Below are 18,776 nucleotides of genomic sequence, written 5' to 3'. Positions count from 1 at the left end.
ACTAACACACAGTCCTAACACCTCTTATCAACTAACACACAGCCCTAACACCTCTTATCTACTAACACACAGTCCTAACACCTCTTATCTACTAACACACAGCCCTAACACCTCTTATCTACTAACACACAGTCCTAACACCTCTTATCAACTAACACACAGCCCTAACACCTCTTACTGAACTAACACACAGTCCTAACACCTCTTATCTACTAACACACAGCCCTAACACCTCTTATCTACTAACACACAGCCCTAACACCTCTTATCTACTAACACACAGCCCTAACACCTCTTATCTACTAACACACAGCCCTAACACCTCTTACTGAACTAACACACAGCCCTAACACCTTTTACTGAACTAACACACAGCCCTAACACCTCTTATCTACTAACACACAGTCCTAACACCTCTTATCTACTAACACACAGCCCTAACACCTCTGATCTACTAACACACAGCCCTAACACCTCTTATCTACTAACACACAGCCCTAACACCTCTTACTGAACTAACACACAGCCCAAAAACCTCTTATCTACTAACACACAGCCCTAACACCTCTTATCTACTAACACACAGCCCTAACACCGCTTATCTACTAACACACAGCCCTAACACCTATTATCTACTAACACACAGCCTTAACACCTCTTATCTACTAACACACAGCCCTAACACCTCTTATCTACTAACACACAGCCCTAACACCTCTTACTGAACTAACACACAGCCCTAACACCTCTTACTGAACTAACACACAGTCCTAACACCTCTTATCTACTAACACACAGCCCTAACACCTCTTATCTGCTAACACACAGCCCTAACACCTCTTATCTACTAACACACAGCCCTAACACCTCTTATCTATTAACACACAGCCCTAACACCTCTTACTGAACTAACACACAGCCCTAACACCTCTTGTCTACTAACACACAGTCCTAACACCTCTTATCTACTAACACACAGCCCTAACACCTCTTATCTACTAACACACAGTCCTAACACCTCTTATCAACTAACACACAGCCCTAACACCTCTTATCTACTAACACACAGTCCTAACACCTCTTATCTACTAACACACAGCCCTAACACCTCTTATCTACTAACACACAGTCCTAACACCTCTTATCAACTAACACACAGCCCTAACACCTCTTATCTACTAACACACAGTCCTAACACCTCTTATCTACTAACACATAGTCCTAACACCTATTATCTACTAACACACAGCCCTAACACCTCTTATCTACTAACACACAGTCCTAACACCTCTTATCTACTAACACACAGCCCTAACACCTCTTACTGAACTAACACACAGCCCTAACACCTCTTACTGAACTAACACACAGTCCTAACACCTCTTATCTACTAACACACAGCCCTAACACCTCTTATCTACTAACACACAGCCCTAACACCTCTTATCTACTAACACACAGCCCGAACACCTCTTATCTACTAACACACAGCCCTAACACCTCTTACTGAACTAACACACAGCCCTAACACCTTTTACTGAACTAACACACAGCCCTAACACCTCTTATCTACTAACCCACAGCCCTAACACCTCTGATCTACTAACACACAGCCCTAACACCTCTTACTGAACTAACACACATCCCTAACACCTCTGATCTACTAACACACATCCCTAACACCTCTGATCTACTAACACACAGCCCTAACACCTCTTATCTACCAACACACATCCCTAACACCTCTTATCTACTAACACACAGCCCTAACACCTCTGATCTACTAACACACAGCCCTAACACCTCTTACTGAACTAACACACATCCCTAACACCTCTGATCTACTAACACACAGCCCTAATACCTCTGATCAACTAACACACAAACCTAACACCTCTTATCTACTAACACACAGACCTAACACCTCTTACTGAACTAACACACATCCCTAACACATCTTATCTACTAACACACAGCCCTAACACCTCTGATCTACTAACACACAGCCCTACGTGGTCCTCTGTAGCTCAGCTGGTAGAGCACGGAGCTTGTAACGCCAAGGTAGTGGGTTCGATCCCCGGGACCACCCATACACAAAAATGTATGCACGCATGACTGTAAGTCGCTTTGGATAAAAGCGTCTGCTAAATGGCATATTATTATTATTATTATTATCTACTAACACACAGCCCTAACACCTCTGATCTACTAACACACAGTCCTAACACCTCTTACTGAACTAACACACATCCCTAACACCTCTTATCTACTAACACACAGTCCTAACACCTCTTATCTACTAACACACATCCCTAACACCTCTGATCTACTAACACACAGCCCTAACACCTCTTATCTACTAACACACATCCCTAACACCTCTTATCTACTAACACACAGCCCTAACACCTCTTATCTACTAACACACAGTCCTAACACCTATTATCTACTAACACACAGCCCTAACACCTCTGATCTACTATGTTGTGATTTTCGAGTCACTGTTCCTCTCTATCAATTTGGGGAATTGAAAAAGCTGCCTGCTGTGTGCAACGTCTCAATGGAGAGGAAATTCTCAAAGCTGCTAATGAGAACCTTGACAACCTTGTACCTAGCCGGAGGGGATTCCGGTGGGGTACCCCCACCCAGGTAGTGGCAATGCTGGCAACACTGGCTGCAGTAACCCATTGGGAGGGGGTCACACTCGGACAATCAGTGAGGGGGCATATTATTGTGGCCCTGGTGGCACAAAATAATCAAAGGTCTGACTGCAAGAAGTGGGAAATGGTTACAACGGGGGACCAGAGTGTTTGTGTTTCAGGGGAAGAGAGTGGATCTGATCTCCATCACCTAGGACATGACAAAGGTTAATCAAATCTCACATTTTTGTAAATTTTTCCTCTATCTTGCATGCTTTCTCAAACAGCTGTAACTGTATATGCATTCGTAAATCAGGTCCTTTCTTGAGTTGGGCTCTGGGATTAAACAACTGTTGAGCATCTGAGTTTATGGTTGATTTTGAAGGAAAGGGGTTGAGTGTGTAAGAGTGTGTGTGTGTATGTATGTATCCCACATCTGTTGCAAGGGGGTAAGGATGTTAGGGAGAATATAGGATGAACCACAATAATTGTTTGTTAAAATAATAATTGCTTGACAAAAATGTAATGTAATGCAATGGCAATCCAGGTTATAGGTAACAATCCTTCGCATGAACTGCCAACATTATTACGCATATTAATTGATAATGATGGAAATTAAGATATGCAAGATATTTGAATAGATATTTTTAATAGCTATATATATATACAGTGGGGGAAAAAAGTATTTAGTCAGCCACCAATTGTGCAAGTTCTCCCACTTAAAAAGATGAGAGAGGCCTGTAATTTTCATCATAGGTACACGTCAACTATGACAGACAAAATGAGGAAAAAAAATCCAGAAAATCATATTGTAGGATTTTTTATGAATTTATTTGCAAATTATGGTGGAAAATAAGTATTTGGTCAATAACAAAAGTTTCTCAATAGTTTGTTATATACCCTTTGTTGGCAATGACACAGGTCAAACGTTTTCTGTAAGTCTTCACAAGGTTTTCACACACTGTTGCTGGTATTTTGGCCCATTCCTCCATGCAGATCTCCTCTAGAGCAGTGATGTTTTGGGACTGTCGCTGGGCAACACGGACTTTCAACTCCCTCCAAAGATTTTCTATGGAGTTGAGATCTGGAGACTGGCTAGGCCACTCCAGGACCTTGAAATGCTTCTTACGAAGCCACTCCTTCGTTGCCCGGGCGGTGTGTTTGGGATCATTGTCATGCTGAAAGACCCAGCCACGTTTCATCTTCAATGCCCTTGCTGATGGAAGGAGGTTTTCACTCAAAATCTCACGATACATGGCCCCATTCATCCTTTCCTTTACACAGATCAGTCGTCCTGGTCCCATTGCAGAAAAACAGCCCCAAAGCATGATGTTTCCACCCCCGTGCTTCACAGTAGGTATGGTGTTCTTTGGATGCAACTCAGCATTCTTTGTCCTCCAAACACGACGAGTTGAGTTTTTACCAAAAAGTTATATTTTGGTTTCATCTGACCATATGACATTCTCCCAATCCTCTTCTGGATCATCCAAATGCACTCTAGCAAACTTCAGACGGGCCTGGACATGTACTGGCTTAAGCAGGGGGACACGTCTGGCATTTGAGTCCCTGGCGGCGTAGTGTGTTACTGATGGTAGGCGTTGTTGCTTTGGTCCCAGCTCTCTGCAGGTCATTCACTAGGTCCCCCCGTGTGGTTCTGGGATTCTTGCTCACCGTTCTTGTGATCATTTTGACCCCACGGGGTGAGATCTTGCGTGGAGCCCCAGATCGAGGGAGATTATCAGTGGTCTTGTATGTCTTCCATTTCCTAATAATTGCTCCCACAGTTGATTTCTTCAAACCAAGCTGCTTACCTATTGCAGATTCAGTCTTCCCAGCCTGGTGCAGGTCTACAATTTTGTTTCTGGTGTCCTTTGACAGCTCTTTGGTCTTGGCCATAGTGGAGTTTGGAGTGTGACTGTTTGAGGTTGTGGACAGGTGTCTTTTATACTGATAACAAGTTCAAACAGGTGCCATTAATACAGGTAACGAGTGGAGGACAGAGGAGCCTCTTAAAGAAGAAGTTACAGGTCTGTGAGAGCCAGAAATCTTGCTTGTTTGTAGGTGACCAAATACTTATTTTCCACCATAATTTGCAAATAAATTCATTAAAAATGCTACAATGTGATTTTCAGGAATTTTTTTTCTCAATTTGTCTGTCATAGTTGACGTGTACCTATGATGAAAATGACAGGCCTCTCTCATCTTTTTAAGTGGGAGAACTTGCACAATTGGTGGCTGACTAAATACTTTTTTCCCCACTGTATATATATATATATATATATATATATATATATATATATATAAGAAAATTGAGGTGAGCGCATTGGAAATGCTTTTGGCGGTTGACCTGCTTCTGTTTTGTGGGTGGCACTATGTGCTGTTTTCGAAGGATGGGTCCTGGCCTCTCGGGGGCATAGGGATCCAAGGGGATTATACTTCTCCCATGGGTAAAGAAACTCAAAAGGGGTGATGATATTAATTAACAGTAATTTTGATCCGAATGTGCAAATTATCCAAACAGATCCTCAAAGCAGATGGATGATTTTAAATATGTTATTGGACCATAAACAGATATGGCTCATTAACCTTTAAGGATCAAATAATGATGATCCACGCTTCTTTGACAATATATATAATAAATTATCAACCCTGCAAGCAATACAAGGCTCTATTATTATGGTGGGAGATTATAATAATGTTTTAAATAGCTCAATGGACCGTAAAGGAAATCCCACTACAAACTATCATACTAATGCTCTTAAGGAAATCATGAATGTCATGGATACATTAGAACTAGTGGATATATGGAGGCTTAAATATCCTGACCTAGTGAGATATACATGGCCGAGACTCAATCAAGTTAGTCGTCTTGACTTCTTTCTTATGTCATTCTAGTTGAAACCAAAAGTTTAATGCGGTCGGACCATCATATAATAGGCATATACATTATTCTTACTGAATTTCCACGTGGGCGAGGATATTGGAAATTTAAACAAAGCCTATTGGATGATAACTTGTTTTTAACCAGGACAGAGGAATTTATAACTGAATTTGTCCGACATAACATAGGTACAGCAAATCCTCTTATTGTATGGAACACTTTTAAATGTGCCTTTAGAGGCCATGCAATTCAGTACTCATCTCGAAAACAAAAGCAATTTAGGTCAAAAGAGTCCATACTAACAAAGGAAATAGAAGGTCTAACAGTACAGATAGTTAGCAATAAAAACTGTAACATAGAGGCTCAGAATAAATTAGAGGAAAAACAAATAGAAATGGAGAAACTTATTCAAGAAAGATCAAGTGTAATATATTATAAAAATATGGGGAAAAATGCACCAAATTCTTTTTTAATCTTCAACATAGAAATGCTACCTAAAAGAATTTACTGAAACTGGTTACAAATGACGGAGTCACCCATGATTCACCAAATTATATTTTGAAGGAGGAAGCAAAGTACTTTAAGCATATGTTTTCGATAGAGTCGCATACATCTCCTCTAACTGAAGCTAATTGTAGGGATTTTTTTCTATTGATAATGTAAAATTAACAGCCATACAGAAAGACTAATGGGAAGGTGAAATTACAGAGAAGGAACTTCTGGATGCAATTAAAGACTTTAAGTCCGGAAAAACTCCAGGGTTGAATGGCAGACCAGTCGAGGTATACCAAACCTTTTTTGATATACTCAGAGGACCGTTATTAGCATGTTTTAACCACTCCTATGTAAATGGTAGATTATCAGACACTCAAGAAGAAGGTCTGATTTCATTATTACTGAAACAGGATACAAATGGGAAATATAAAGATCCATTCCATAAAAAAAATTGGAGGCCCCTTACACGTCAGTGTTGTGATGCAAAAGTCCTAGCGAAATGTATAGCGCATAGAATTAAAAAGGTATTGTCGGACATTATTCATTCTAATCAGACAGGTTTTTTACATGGACGATACATTGGAGATAATATAAGACAAGTACTGGAAACAATAGAAGACTATGAAAAATCTGGGAAACCAGGCCTGCTATTCATAGCAGACTTTGAAAAGGCATTTGATAAAGTATGACTGGAGTTTATATATAACTGCCTGGAGCATTTCAATTTAGGATAATCTCTTATTAAATGGGTTAAAATCATGTATAGTAACCCTAGGTGTAAAATAGTACATAATGGCTATTTCTCAGAAAGTTTTAAACTGTCAAGAGGAGTAAAACAAGGTTGTCCACTATCGGCAAATCAGATCCAACAATAATATCAAGGGATTAGAAATCCTGGGCTTAAAAACAAAGGTGTCATTGTACGCTGATGATTCATGTTTTCTTTTAAATCCACAACTTGAATCCTTCCATAGCCTCATAGAGGATCTAGATACATTTTCTAACCTCTCTGGATTACAACCAAATTATCATAAATGTAGTATATTACGTATTGGATCACAAAAAAAAAAAAAAAATACATTACCATGTAGTTTACCAATAAAATGGTCTGATGGTGATGTGGATATAGTCGGAATACATATCCCAAATGAAATAAATGATCTCACTCCAATACATTTTAATAGAAAGTTAGCAAAAATAGATAAGATCTTGTGGAAAAATCACCCTGATTAACTCTTTAGTATTATCCCAATTTACCTATTTGCTTATGGTCTTGCCTACGCCTAGCGAACAGTCTTTTTAATTATAGGAGAAAAAAAGATTAAATTTTATTTGGAACGGCAAGCCAGACAAAATTAACTCCACTCCAGGACAGCGGAGTCACTCACCACCTTCCGGAGACACTTGAAACCCCACCTCTGTAAGGAATACCTGGGATAGGATAAAGTAATCCTTCTACCCCCCTTACCCCACCCCAAAGAGAGAAGAAAAAAAAACATATTGTAAAGTGGTTGTCCCACTGGCTATCATAAGGTGCTATCATAAGGTTATCTTATGATATGGCTATCATAAGGTAAAGGATTGCAATATTTACCTGGAGCTAACCCTGCAGACAGCACTACTGGGTGATCTGAAAAGTCATAGTCAATCGATCAATAATATAATAATACTTTTAGCAAAAATGTTTATTTTCAATTTACAATCTGTAGAAACAATGAGAATAGAAGGGTTCAGAACTTTTGTAAAACATCACAGTACAGTTGAAAATATATGGCAAATAGAAATCCAATATGGATGGTGTTAAGAGATAGATGGGTGGTGTTGAATTGAGCTGAAGGATGGGACTAATAACAACTAACAACAACTAATAACAACAAGATAACTAATAATGTAAGCATAATGTGTCCATAATAAGTATATATGTTATAGGTTGAGAGCTTTTGCGAAAGAGCACAGTTAGAAAGATATGGCGTATATAAGCAAACCGGATGGACATCATGAAAATTATCGGAGAGCTTGAGGGTAGAGGAAGTTCTGGAGTAAAAACAAACAAAATAGAATTATTGGTAAATTGACTGTGTCCAAAAATGTATATAGTATGTATAAGCTAGAAGTAGAGGCCTAAGCGTTGTTTTTCACTAGTTTACTCCAATTAGGGGAGGGGTGGTGGGGTTGGAAAGTAATAAAGGGAAATACATTTTTTAAGGATATATATATATGTATGTATATGTATTTATATGTATGTATATGTATGTGTATGTATGTATGTGTATGTATATACAGTGGGGAGAACAAGTATTTGATACACCGCCGATTTTGCAGGTTTTCCTACTTACAAAGCATGTAGAGGTCTGTAATGTTTTATCATAGGTACACTTCAACTGTGAGAGACGCAATCTTAAACAAAAATCCAGATGTATATATCCCACTGTATATATATTTGCGGGAAAAAAACATATGGGTCTTCAATTCTTCAAGTCTCAAGCCAAGGTTACTTATCAGGAAGCTAACGCATGTCTTCAAGTCTCAAGCCAAGGTTATTTATCATGGAGCTAACGCAAGTCTTCAAGTCTCAAGCCAAGGTTACTTATCAGGGAGCTAATGCAGTCTTCAAGCCAAGGTTATTTATCATGGAGCTAACGCAGGTCTTCAAGTCTTTAAGCCTCAAGCCAAGATTACTTATCAGGGAGCTAATGCAGTCTTCAAGCCAAGGTTACTTATCATGGAGCTAACGTAGGTCTTCAAGTCTCAAGCCAAGGTTACTTATCATGGAGCTAACGCAAGTCTTCAAGTCTCAAGCCAAGGTTACTTATCAGGGAGCTAATGCAGTCTTCAAGCCAAGGTTATTTATCAGGGAGCTAACGCAGTCTTCAAGTCTTCAAGCTAAGGTTACTTATCAAATTGTACCTTTATTTAACTAGGCAAGTCAGTTAAGAACAAATTCTTATTTACAATGACGGCCTAGGTTACTTATCATGCGAGTTCAGCATCAGACTTGTCAGACTTCCATGTGTTTTACCAGGCAGTCTTTCACTGCTCACAACAAAGAACTACACAAAGCTGCTTTTTACTGCAGAATTAGACTCAGCCTCATTGATCATTACGAAACACAAAGCCTTGGTCCTGTTTTTACCAGCAGAATCACAGTGCAGCTGAATGATCAATTGTTCATACTGTATTTCTGCTCCCAGCTGCTGGCTTTGGTCTTAATGAAGCTATATGCCCGTGAATCCTGGTAAATTTCACTCACGCGCCATATAAGTCTGCTTCATTTGTAACTTATGCCCTATGTTAGTATGCAGACACCCCCTCAAACACACATGAACACACACACGCACACCTCCTCTCTCTCTAGGACCACCTTATTGTCTCAGTTGAACAGGAGTCAGAAATTAAACAGAAAACTTTGATGTCTTTACGGCTGGTCTGATCAATCAAATCCCTCCTATAAAATGTCAGCTGTAACCTCATTCTTCTTTTTTTTAAAGGGAGGATAGAGGGGCGTAGACAGAAAGTGTCTCAGGCGAGACATTTCAAAGTTTTAACTGTTAGACTCTAAAAGGGGTTCAGAGTTCAAAGTTGGTTTTAGTCTCCCCTTCACAGAAAGCACACTGAGGTGCAAAAAGTTTCATGTGGTGTGGTGTTTGTGTGTGTGTGTGTGTGTGTGTGTGTGTGCGTGTATGAAGATTATTGTGGTTTTGGTTGAGGATTAATAAGCCTCTAATTGGCCTTCTGGGTATTAGGTGTATGTGTGTGTGTGTGTGTGTGTGTGTGTGTGTGTGTGTGTGTGTGTGTGTGTGTGTGTGTGTGTGTGTGTGTGTGTGTGTGTGTGTGTGTGTGTGTGTGTGTGTGTGTGTGTGTGTGTGTGTGTGTGTGTGTGTGTGTGTGTGTGTGTGTGTGTGTGTTGGGTATTAGGTGTGAAGGGAGTGTGTCGAGACAGCGCCAGGGTGTGGCAAAAAAAAGTGTGGGGTGAGAAAGAGAAAGTGAAAAGAAAGAAAGAAAGAAAGAAAGAAAGAAAGAAAGAAAGAAAGAAAGAAAGAAAGAAAGAAAGAAAGAAAGAAAGAAAGAAAGAAAGAAAGAAAGAAAGAAAGAAAGAAAGAAAGAAAGAAAGAAAGAAAGAAAGAAAGAAAGAAAGAAAGAAAGGGTGATGGCTATGAGATTTCAAAACTGTGGCCTGATCAACAAAGGGTTTAGAAAGAGAGAGAGCGAGAGTCAATGGGGAGTTAAAGGGGAGTCAAAGGGGAGGTAAAGGGGAGGTAAAGGGGAGTTAAAGGGGAGGTAAAGGGGAGTTAAAGGGGAGGTAAAGGGGAGTCAATGGGGAGTTAAAGGGGAGTCAAAAGGGGAGTTAAAGGGGAGTCAGAGACAGGAGAAGGCTGTGAGAGCAATGTGTTACTAACCATCATGTTTCTCTCACAGAGACTCCCTGGCTCCTCCCCTCCTCTCTCCTATCTCTCTCTCTGAGACATTGCTACTGGCCAACTGCCCACTGTAAATTATTCTCCTACCTATACCCTTAGCCCTAACCCCCTGCCTTGGTAAGGGGTGTTCAGTCAGTAGGGGCTTTAACGTATGAGGGTTAGAATGGATACATTAAGGGGTGTCAGTAGGGGCTATAGCGAATGAGGGTTAGAAGGGATACATTAAGGGGTGTTCATTAGTTTGGCCAGTAGCCAAGCAGGGCCAGGGGTCCAATGGTATTAGAAGTAGGTATCTGGTGTTTAGCCAAAGACACAGAGACTGTTGGTAATGGTCTGACAGATTAGGAAAGCCATATTATTTTACTGCCATTCAAGCCCTGTGTTTACTGCCATTAAGCCCTGTGTGTGTGTGTGTGTGACTATGTGTGTGTATGTGTGTGTGTTTGTTTGTGCGTGCCGGCATGCGTGTGTGTGTGTGTATGTATCGGTAAACCCAGTGGCTCGTCACCCAATCACCTCGATGAAAGATGAGGAAGGAAGCAGCCCTGGCACTGGGACTCTGACAGACCCCCCCTCACGCCCCCCCTCAATTCCCCACCACAGACAGCAGAGCTCAAACTCCCCCTTCCCTTACTCAAAGACCCCCCTCCTCTATACTCACTGTCCCCTTTAGCTCACATAGCCCTGCCACCCTGTCTGGTAATCATGGCCTAGGTGCTCTGCTCAGTGCTCAGTTCAGTAACCCAACACCAGCCACTCTGGATTCCACTGCAGCCCTATGTCTGTCTCTGCCAGCCAGCCCTGAGCCCCACATAGCAACCATAGAGCCAACCTTTCCCCTGCCCAGACCTGCTGCAGAGAGACAGACAGACAGTAAAGCTGCAGCAGTCACTAGAGAGACAACTGTAGCTAGCTGATTCAGAGGGGAGCTCTCTCCATGCACTCCTCTTTCCCTGTAGACCTCAGTGCCACTGCAACTAACTCCAACAGGACCCGGCATTGTTTGACTACAGAAACGTATGAATAGATCTAGTGGATATTATTCTGTGAGATCGAAACATTCGACTTTATAAAACATTTTATCCGACATTTATGACATTGGAACAGAATGGTGTGAGCCGATCTAGTTGAGGTATTTCTGTGTTCACCTCCCACTCTGTCTGTCGTCTCTAAGGTCTCTCCATGGCAACGAGATCTCCGAGCTTCCTGACGGCATTTTCAGTGATGTGGCCTCTCTGTCTCACCTGTGAGTACACACACGCACACTCGCACGCATGGACACACACACAAACACACACACAGGAGCATGCTCAATAAACACAAACAGATACACATGGGTACCAGTAATACCAATCCACACATGAATACACCTTTCACACACGCAAAGAAGTAAACACAAACAAATAAACATCTTGTCTAGAGAGAAAGAGAAGGTACTGGGGGATGAGGTAAAGAGAAATATTTAGAGAAGTTACTGGGGGATGAGGTAAAGAGAAAGAGAAGTTAGTGGAGGATGAGGTAAAGAGAAAGATCTAGAGAAGTTACTGGGGGATGAGGTAAAGAGAAAGATTTAGAGAAGTTAGTGGGGGATGAGGTAGAGAGAAAGAGAAGTTAGTGGAGGATGAGGTAAAGAGAAAGATCTAGAGAAGTTACTGGGGGAGGAGGTAAAGAGTAAGAGAATGTACTGGGGGATGAGGTAAAGAGAAAGATCTAGAGAAGTTACTGGGGGATGAGGTAGAGAGAAAGAGAAGTTAGTGGAGGATGAGGTAAAGAGAAAGATCTAGAGAATTTAGTGGGGGATGAGGTAAAGAGTAAGAGAAGGTACTGGGGGGATGAGGTAAGAGAAAGATCTAGAGAATTTAGTGGGGGTTGCTTGTCTTCGGAATACATTGATCCACAGTCGTGGCTTTCATGTTAGCAGATGTCAGATGTCAGCTATTGGACTGAACTGAAACATGAGCCTGTTATTCGAAGTAATGGAACAGCTTCAATCAAGCAGTGTGTGTGTGTGTGTGTGTGTGTTTGTGTGTGTGTGACTGTTTGACTGTGCATAACTGTGCCTACATCGATTCATGCAGGCACAATGTAAAATTATGATTGAGGGCAGTGTTTCTCAACCCCCAGTCTGTCAAATAAGTTATCCAAAAGTCATTTTATTAGAGATAGTTTTCATCAAACAAACTTTTCAAGGAGGTAAAATTGCTGGTCCTTTTTTAGAAAGGAGAGACTAAGGGGAATTTTCTGTCCAGCATCCCATTGACAGCCCGAATAGCCAAAATCTATAACTGACCCGTCCTTAACACTAACCTTAACCAAACCCCTAACCTTAACCCTAACCCTACCCTTAACCTAATTATAAATATTGGTTCCCTTTCTAGAAGTACTGTACTGTAACAGTTGAGTGTAGCTCTGTGTTATCTGAAGGATGAGAGAGACACCTGCTGGTCAAATAGAGAAGTACATCTAGTGAACCTCTGCCCTCATGAATCTGAAAATGCATCCTTCTTTCTGCCGTGATTAATTGGTTGATGGATTGATTCCTCAAGATGATTGGTGCCAACCCTCTGACTGACCTTTACCTGTCCCCAGTGGTGTAAAGTACTTAAGTAAAAATACTTTAAAGTACTACCTAAGTAGTTTTTGGAGGGTATCTGTACTTTACTATTTATATTTTTTACTACTTTTACTTTTACTCCACTACATTCTTAAACAAGAGAACATCCCTGGTCATTCCTACTGCCTCTGATCTGGCTGACTCACTAAACAAACATGCTTCGTTTGTAAATGATGTCTGAGTGTTGGCATGTGCCCCTGGCTATCCAATAAAAAAATATATTTAAAAATTGTGCCGTCTGGCTTGCTTAATATAAGGAATTGGAAATTTACATTTAACATTTACATTTTAGTCATTTTATTTTTTCAATGATTTACACTTTAACTTTAACTTTAGATACTTAAGTATATTTTAGCAATTACATTTACTTTTGATACTCAAGTATATTTACACTGAACAAAAATATAAACACAACATGTAAAGTGCTGGTCCCATCCTTCATGAGCTTAAATAAAAGATCCCAGAAATGTTCCATACGCACAAAAAGCTTATTTCTCTCAAATGTTGTGCACACATTTTTTACATCCCTGTTAGTGAGCATTTTATCCTTTGTCAAGATAATCCATCCACCTGACAGGTGTGGCATATCAAGAATCTGATTAAACAGCATGATCATTACACAGGTGCACCTTGTGCTGGGGACAATAAAAGGCCACATGCAATTGGCATGCTGACTGCAGGAATGTCCACCAGAGCTGTTGCCAGATGATTGAATGTTCATTTCTCTACCATAAGCCACCTCCAATGTCGTTTTAGAGAATTTGGCAGTACATCCAACCGGCCTCACAACCGCAGACCACCTGTAACCACACCAGCCCAGGACCTCCACATCTGGCTTCTTCACCTGCGGGGGGGAAAGGGGTGGGAGGGGGGGGGGGTATTTCTGTCTGTAATAAAGCCCTTTTGTGGGGAAAAACTCATTCTGATTGGCAGGGCCTGGCTCCCCAGTGGGTGGGCCTGACTCCCAAGTGGGTGGGCCTATGCCCTCCCAGGCCCACCCATGGCTGCGCCCCTGCCCAGTCATGTAAAATCCATAGATTAGGGCCTAATGAATTCATTTCAATTGACTGATTTCCTTATATGAACTGTAACTCAGCAAAATCGTAGAAATTGTTGCCTGTTGCGTTTATATTTTTGTTCAGTATAAAACCAAATACGTTTACTCAAGTAGTATTTTTCCTAGGTGACTTTCACTTTTACTTGAGTCATTTTCTATTAAGGTATCTTTACTTTTACTCAAGTATGACAATTGGGTACTTTTTCCACCACTGCCTGTCCCTGACCCTTAACCTCTGACCCTTCACCCTCAGGGCTATTGGTGCCAACCCCCTGTACTGTGACTGCCGTCTGCTCTGGCTGTCTGACTGGGTGAAGACGGGCTACAAGGAGCCTGGCATCGCCCGCTGTGCCGGACCTACGGGCATGGAGGGAAAGCTGCTGCTCACCACCCCTGCCAAGAAGTTTGAGTGCCACGGTGAGATGGGTTAATTCATTTAGTTTAATTTCGTTTAATAAGGAACCAGGGATTCCCCTTAACTATTTTCTCCAAAATCAATCAGTTTCTCAGATGTTTTCATCCGTTCATGTCCCATGGTAATTATTGTGTAGATCCAGCTATACAGTATACTGTATACAGTGCCTTCAGATAGTATTAATACACCTTGACTTATTCCACATTTTGTTGTGTTACAGCCTGAATTCAAAATGGAATAAAATAAAATAAATCTCACCCATCTACACACAATACCCCATAATGACAAAGTGAAAACATGTTTTTAGAATTTTCAGCAAATGTATTTAAAATGAAATACAGACATACTGCATCTCATTTACATAAACATTCACACCCCTGCGTCAATACTTTGTAGAAGCACCTTTGGCAGCGATTACAGCTTTAAGTCGTCTTGGCTATATGTCTGTATCGGCTTTGCACATCTGGATTTGGGGATTTTCTCCATTCTTCCTTGCAGATTTTCTCAAGCTCTGTTAAGTTAGATGGGGACCAGGTGGGAACAGCAATCTTCAAGTCTTTCCATAGATCATAGGGCCACTCAAGGACTTTGACATTCTTGTTCTGAAGCCCTTCCAGTGTTGCTTTGGTTGTATACTTGGGGTCATTGTCCTGTCAGACCGTAAATCTTTGCACCAGTCTACAATCGTTTGCACTCTGAAGCAGGTTCTCATCCAGGATTTGCCTGTATTTGGCTACATTCATTGTTACCTCTATCCTTGCCAGACTCCCAGACCCTGCCGGTGAAAAGCATCCAATAGCATGATGCTGCCACCATCATGCTTCACGGTAGATATGGTGTTAGATGGGTGATGAACTGTGCCTGGTTTTTACATTTCCCAATGATGGAGACCACTGTGCTCTTGGAAACTTTCAACACCCTAGAAATTGTTTTATACCCTTCCCCAGATACAGTACCAGTCAAATGTTTGGACACATCTACTCATTCAAGGGTTTTTCTTTATTTTTACTATTTTCTACATTGTACAATAATAGTGAAGACATCAAAACTATGAAATAATACATATGGAATCATGTAGTAACCAAAAACGTGTTAAACAAATCAAAATATATTTTAGAATCTCCAAAGTAGCCACCCATTGCCTTGATGACAGCTTTGCACTCTCTTGGCATTCTCTCAACCAGCTTCATGAGGAATGCTTTTCCAACAGTTCCCACATATGCTGAGCACTTGTTGGCTGCTTTTCCTCCACTCTGCGGTCCAACTCATCACAAACCATCTCAATTGGGTTGAGGTCGAGTGATTGTGGAGGCCAGATCATCTGATGCAGCACTCCATCACTATCCTTCTTGGTCAAATAGCCCTTACACAGCCTGGAGGCGTGTTTTGGGACATTGTCCTGTTGAAAAACAAATGATAGTCCCAATAAGCCCAAACCAGATGGGATGGCGAATAGCTGCAGAATGCTGTGGTAGCCATGCTGGTTAAGTGTGCCTTGAATTCTAAATAAATCACTAACAGTGTCACCAGCAAAGCACCCCCACACCATCACACCTCCTCCTCCATGCTTCACGGTGGGAACCACACATGCGGAGATAATCCGTTCACCTACTCTGCGTCTCACAAAGACATGGCGGTTGGAACCAAAAATCTCAAATTTGGACTCATCAGACCAAAGGACTGATTTCCACCGGTCTAACATCCATTGCTTGTGTTTCTTGACCCAAGCAAGTCTCTTCTTCTTATTGGTGTCCTTTAGTAGTGGTTTCTTTTCAGCAACTCAACCATGAAGGCCTGATTCACGCAGTCTCCTCTGAACAGTTGATGTTGAGATGTGTCTGTTACTTGAACTCTGTGAAGCATTTATTTGGGTTGCCATCTGAAGTGCAGTTAACTCTAATTAACTTATCCTCTGCAGCAGAGGTAACTCCTTTCCTGTGGTGGTTCTCATGAGAGCCAGTTTCATCATAGCGCTTAAAGGTTTTTGCGACTGCACTTGAAGAAACTTTCAAAGTTCTTGAAATTTTCCGGATTGACTGACCTTCATGTCTTAAAGTAATGATGGACTGTCGTTTCTCTTTCCTTATTTGAGCTGTTCTTGCCATAATATGGACTTGGTCTTTTATCAACTAGGGCTATCTTCTGTATATCCCTCTACCTTGTCATAACACAACTGACTGGCTCAAATGCATTAAGAAGGAAAGAAATTCCACAAATTAACTTTTAACAAGGCACACCTGTTCATTGAAATCCATTCCAGGTGACTATCTCATGAAGCTGGTTGAGAGAATGCCAAGAGTGTGCAAAGCTGTCATCAAGGCAAAGGGTGGCTACTTAGAAGAATGTCAAATATAAAATAGATTTTGATTTGTTTAACACTTTTTTGGTTACTACATGATTTCATATGTGTTATTTTATAGTTTTGATATCTTCATTATTATTCTACAATGTAGAAAATAGTAAAAATAAAGAAAAACCCTGGAATTAGTAGGTGTGTCCAAACTTTTGACTGGTACTGTATATGCCTCATCACAATTCTATCTCGGAGAGTGTCATAGCAAAGGGGTGTGAATAGTTATTTAAATGAGATTTTTCTGTATTTCTTTTTCAATACATTTGCTAAGATTTCTAAGAACATGTTTTCACTTTGTCATTATGTGGTATTGTGTGTAGATGTGTGAGAATTTTATAAAATGTAATCCATTTTGAATTCACGCTGTAACACAACAAAATGTGGAATAAGTCGAGGGGTATTAATACTTTCTGAAGGCACTGTATATGTAAAGTGTGTTGTACCGCAGGGCAGCTCTCTTGGCCCTCTACTCTTTTCTATTTTGACCAATGACCTGCCACTGGCATTAAACAAAGCCTGTGTATCTATGTATGCTGATGATTCAACCCTTTATGTGTCAGCAACCACAGCTAGTGAAATTCACTGCAACCCTAAACAGAGAGTTGCAGTCAGTTTTAGAATGGGTGGCTAGTGATAAAATGAACATAGCCCTGAACATCTCTGAAACTAAGAATTGTATTTGGTACAAATCATTCCCTAAGTTCTAGACTTTAGCTGAATCTGATAATGAATAATATGGCAGTTGAGCAAGTTGAGGAGACCAAATTACTTGGTGTTACCTTGGATTATAAACAGTCATGGTCAAAACATATTGATTCAATGGTTGTGAAGATGGGGATAGGTCTGTCCGTGATAAAGAGATGCTCTGCTTTTTTGACACCACACAATCAAGTCCTGCAGGCTCTAGTTTTATCTTATCTTGATTATTGTCCAGTCATATGGTCAGGTGCTACAAAGAAGGACCTAGAAAAACTGCAGCTGGCCCAGAACAGAGCTGCACGTCTTGCTCTTCACTGTAATCAGAGGGCTAACATCAATACTATGCAGGCCAGTCTCTCTTGACTAAAAGTAGAGGAGAGACTGACTGCATCACTTCTTGTTTTTATAAGAAACATTAATGTGTTGAAAATTCCAAATAGTTTGCATAGTCAACTTATACACAGCACTGACATACACCCCACCAGACATGCCACCAGGGGTCTTTGCACAGTCCCCAAATCCAGAATAAATTCAAGAAAATGTACAGTATTATATAGAGCCATGATTGCATGGAACTCCCTACACAAACAAGTGAACAGCAAACCTTTAAAAAAAAGATAAAGCAACACCGCACGGCAACGCCTCTCCCCTATTTGACCTAGATATTGTTTGGCTGTACTGATATGTAGGCTATGTGTGACATTTTACATTTATGTAGTTCTGTCCTTGAGCTGTTCTTGTCTATTAATGTTCTGTATTAAGTCATGTTTCATGTTTTGTGTGGACCCCAGGAAGAGTAGCTGCTGCTATCACAAAAGCTAATGGTGATCCTAATAAAATACCAAATACCAATTGAACAGGAAAGATAATCATAATCTAAAACGAAAAAATGTGTGTGTATAGGTGAGGTGGACAGTGGCGTCCTGGCCAAGTGTAACCCATGCCTGTCCAGCCCGTGTGTCAACCAGGGGATCTGTCACAGTGATCTGGCAGAGATCTACAGGTGTAGCTGTCCTCCTGGATTCAAGGTGAGATCTCACATTAACCATTTACCTGCAGTGTTCTTCTCGCCATGTTGTGCAGGCTTTTGTTCAAGTCCAGCTCTAACACATACTTAGGCTAACGTAGGGCTCGATTCAATCCATATCTGCGAAGTGATTGAAATTTAAAGGCAATGTTCTCGCGTTAGTGGAGAATGCATTCAC

The 18,776-nt window shown here is 40.9% G+C and overlaps 1 protein-coding gene across 1 annotated transcript in view; it reads left to right on the top strand.

Annotated features, from left to right (window-relative positions):
* Window positions 1–18,776, top strand: part of LOC311100898 (slit homolog 1 protein-like) — a gene marked incomplete at both ends in the record, with an annotated part of 199,253 nt that overhangs the window by 148,129 nt on the left and 32,348 nt on the right. Inside the window, 3 exons of the mRNA XM_084141886.1 lie at window positions 11,608–11,679; window positions 14,358–14,521; window positions 18,475–18,599. Coding sequence (XP_083998012.1) covers window positions 11,608–11,679; window positions 14,358–14,521; window positions 18,475–18,599 — 361 coding nt within the window. The remainder of the gene's footprint in view (window positions 1–11,607; window positions 11,680–14,357; window positions 14,522–18,474; window positions 18,600–18,776) is intronic.

This window comes from Coregonus lavaretus, assembly GCF_964263955.1.
Source record: "Coregonus lavaretus genome assembly, chromosome: 25".
Classification (NCBI taxonomy): Eukaryota; Metazoa; Chordata; class Actinopteri; order Salmoniformes; family Salmonidae; genus Coregonus; species Coregonus lavaretus.
The sequence above is the reverse complement of the archived record's forward strand: the minus strand, read 5'-3'. Positions and strand labels throughout refer to the sequence as shown.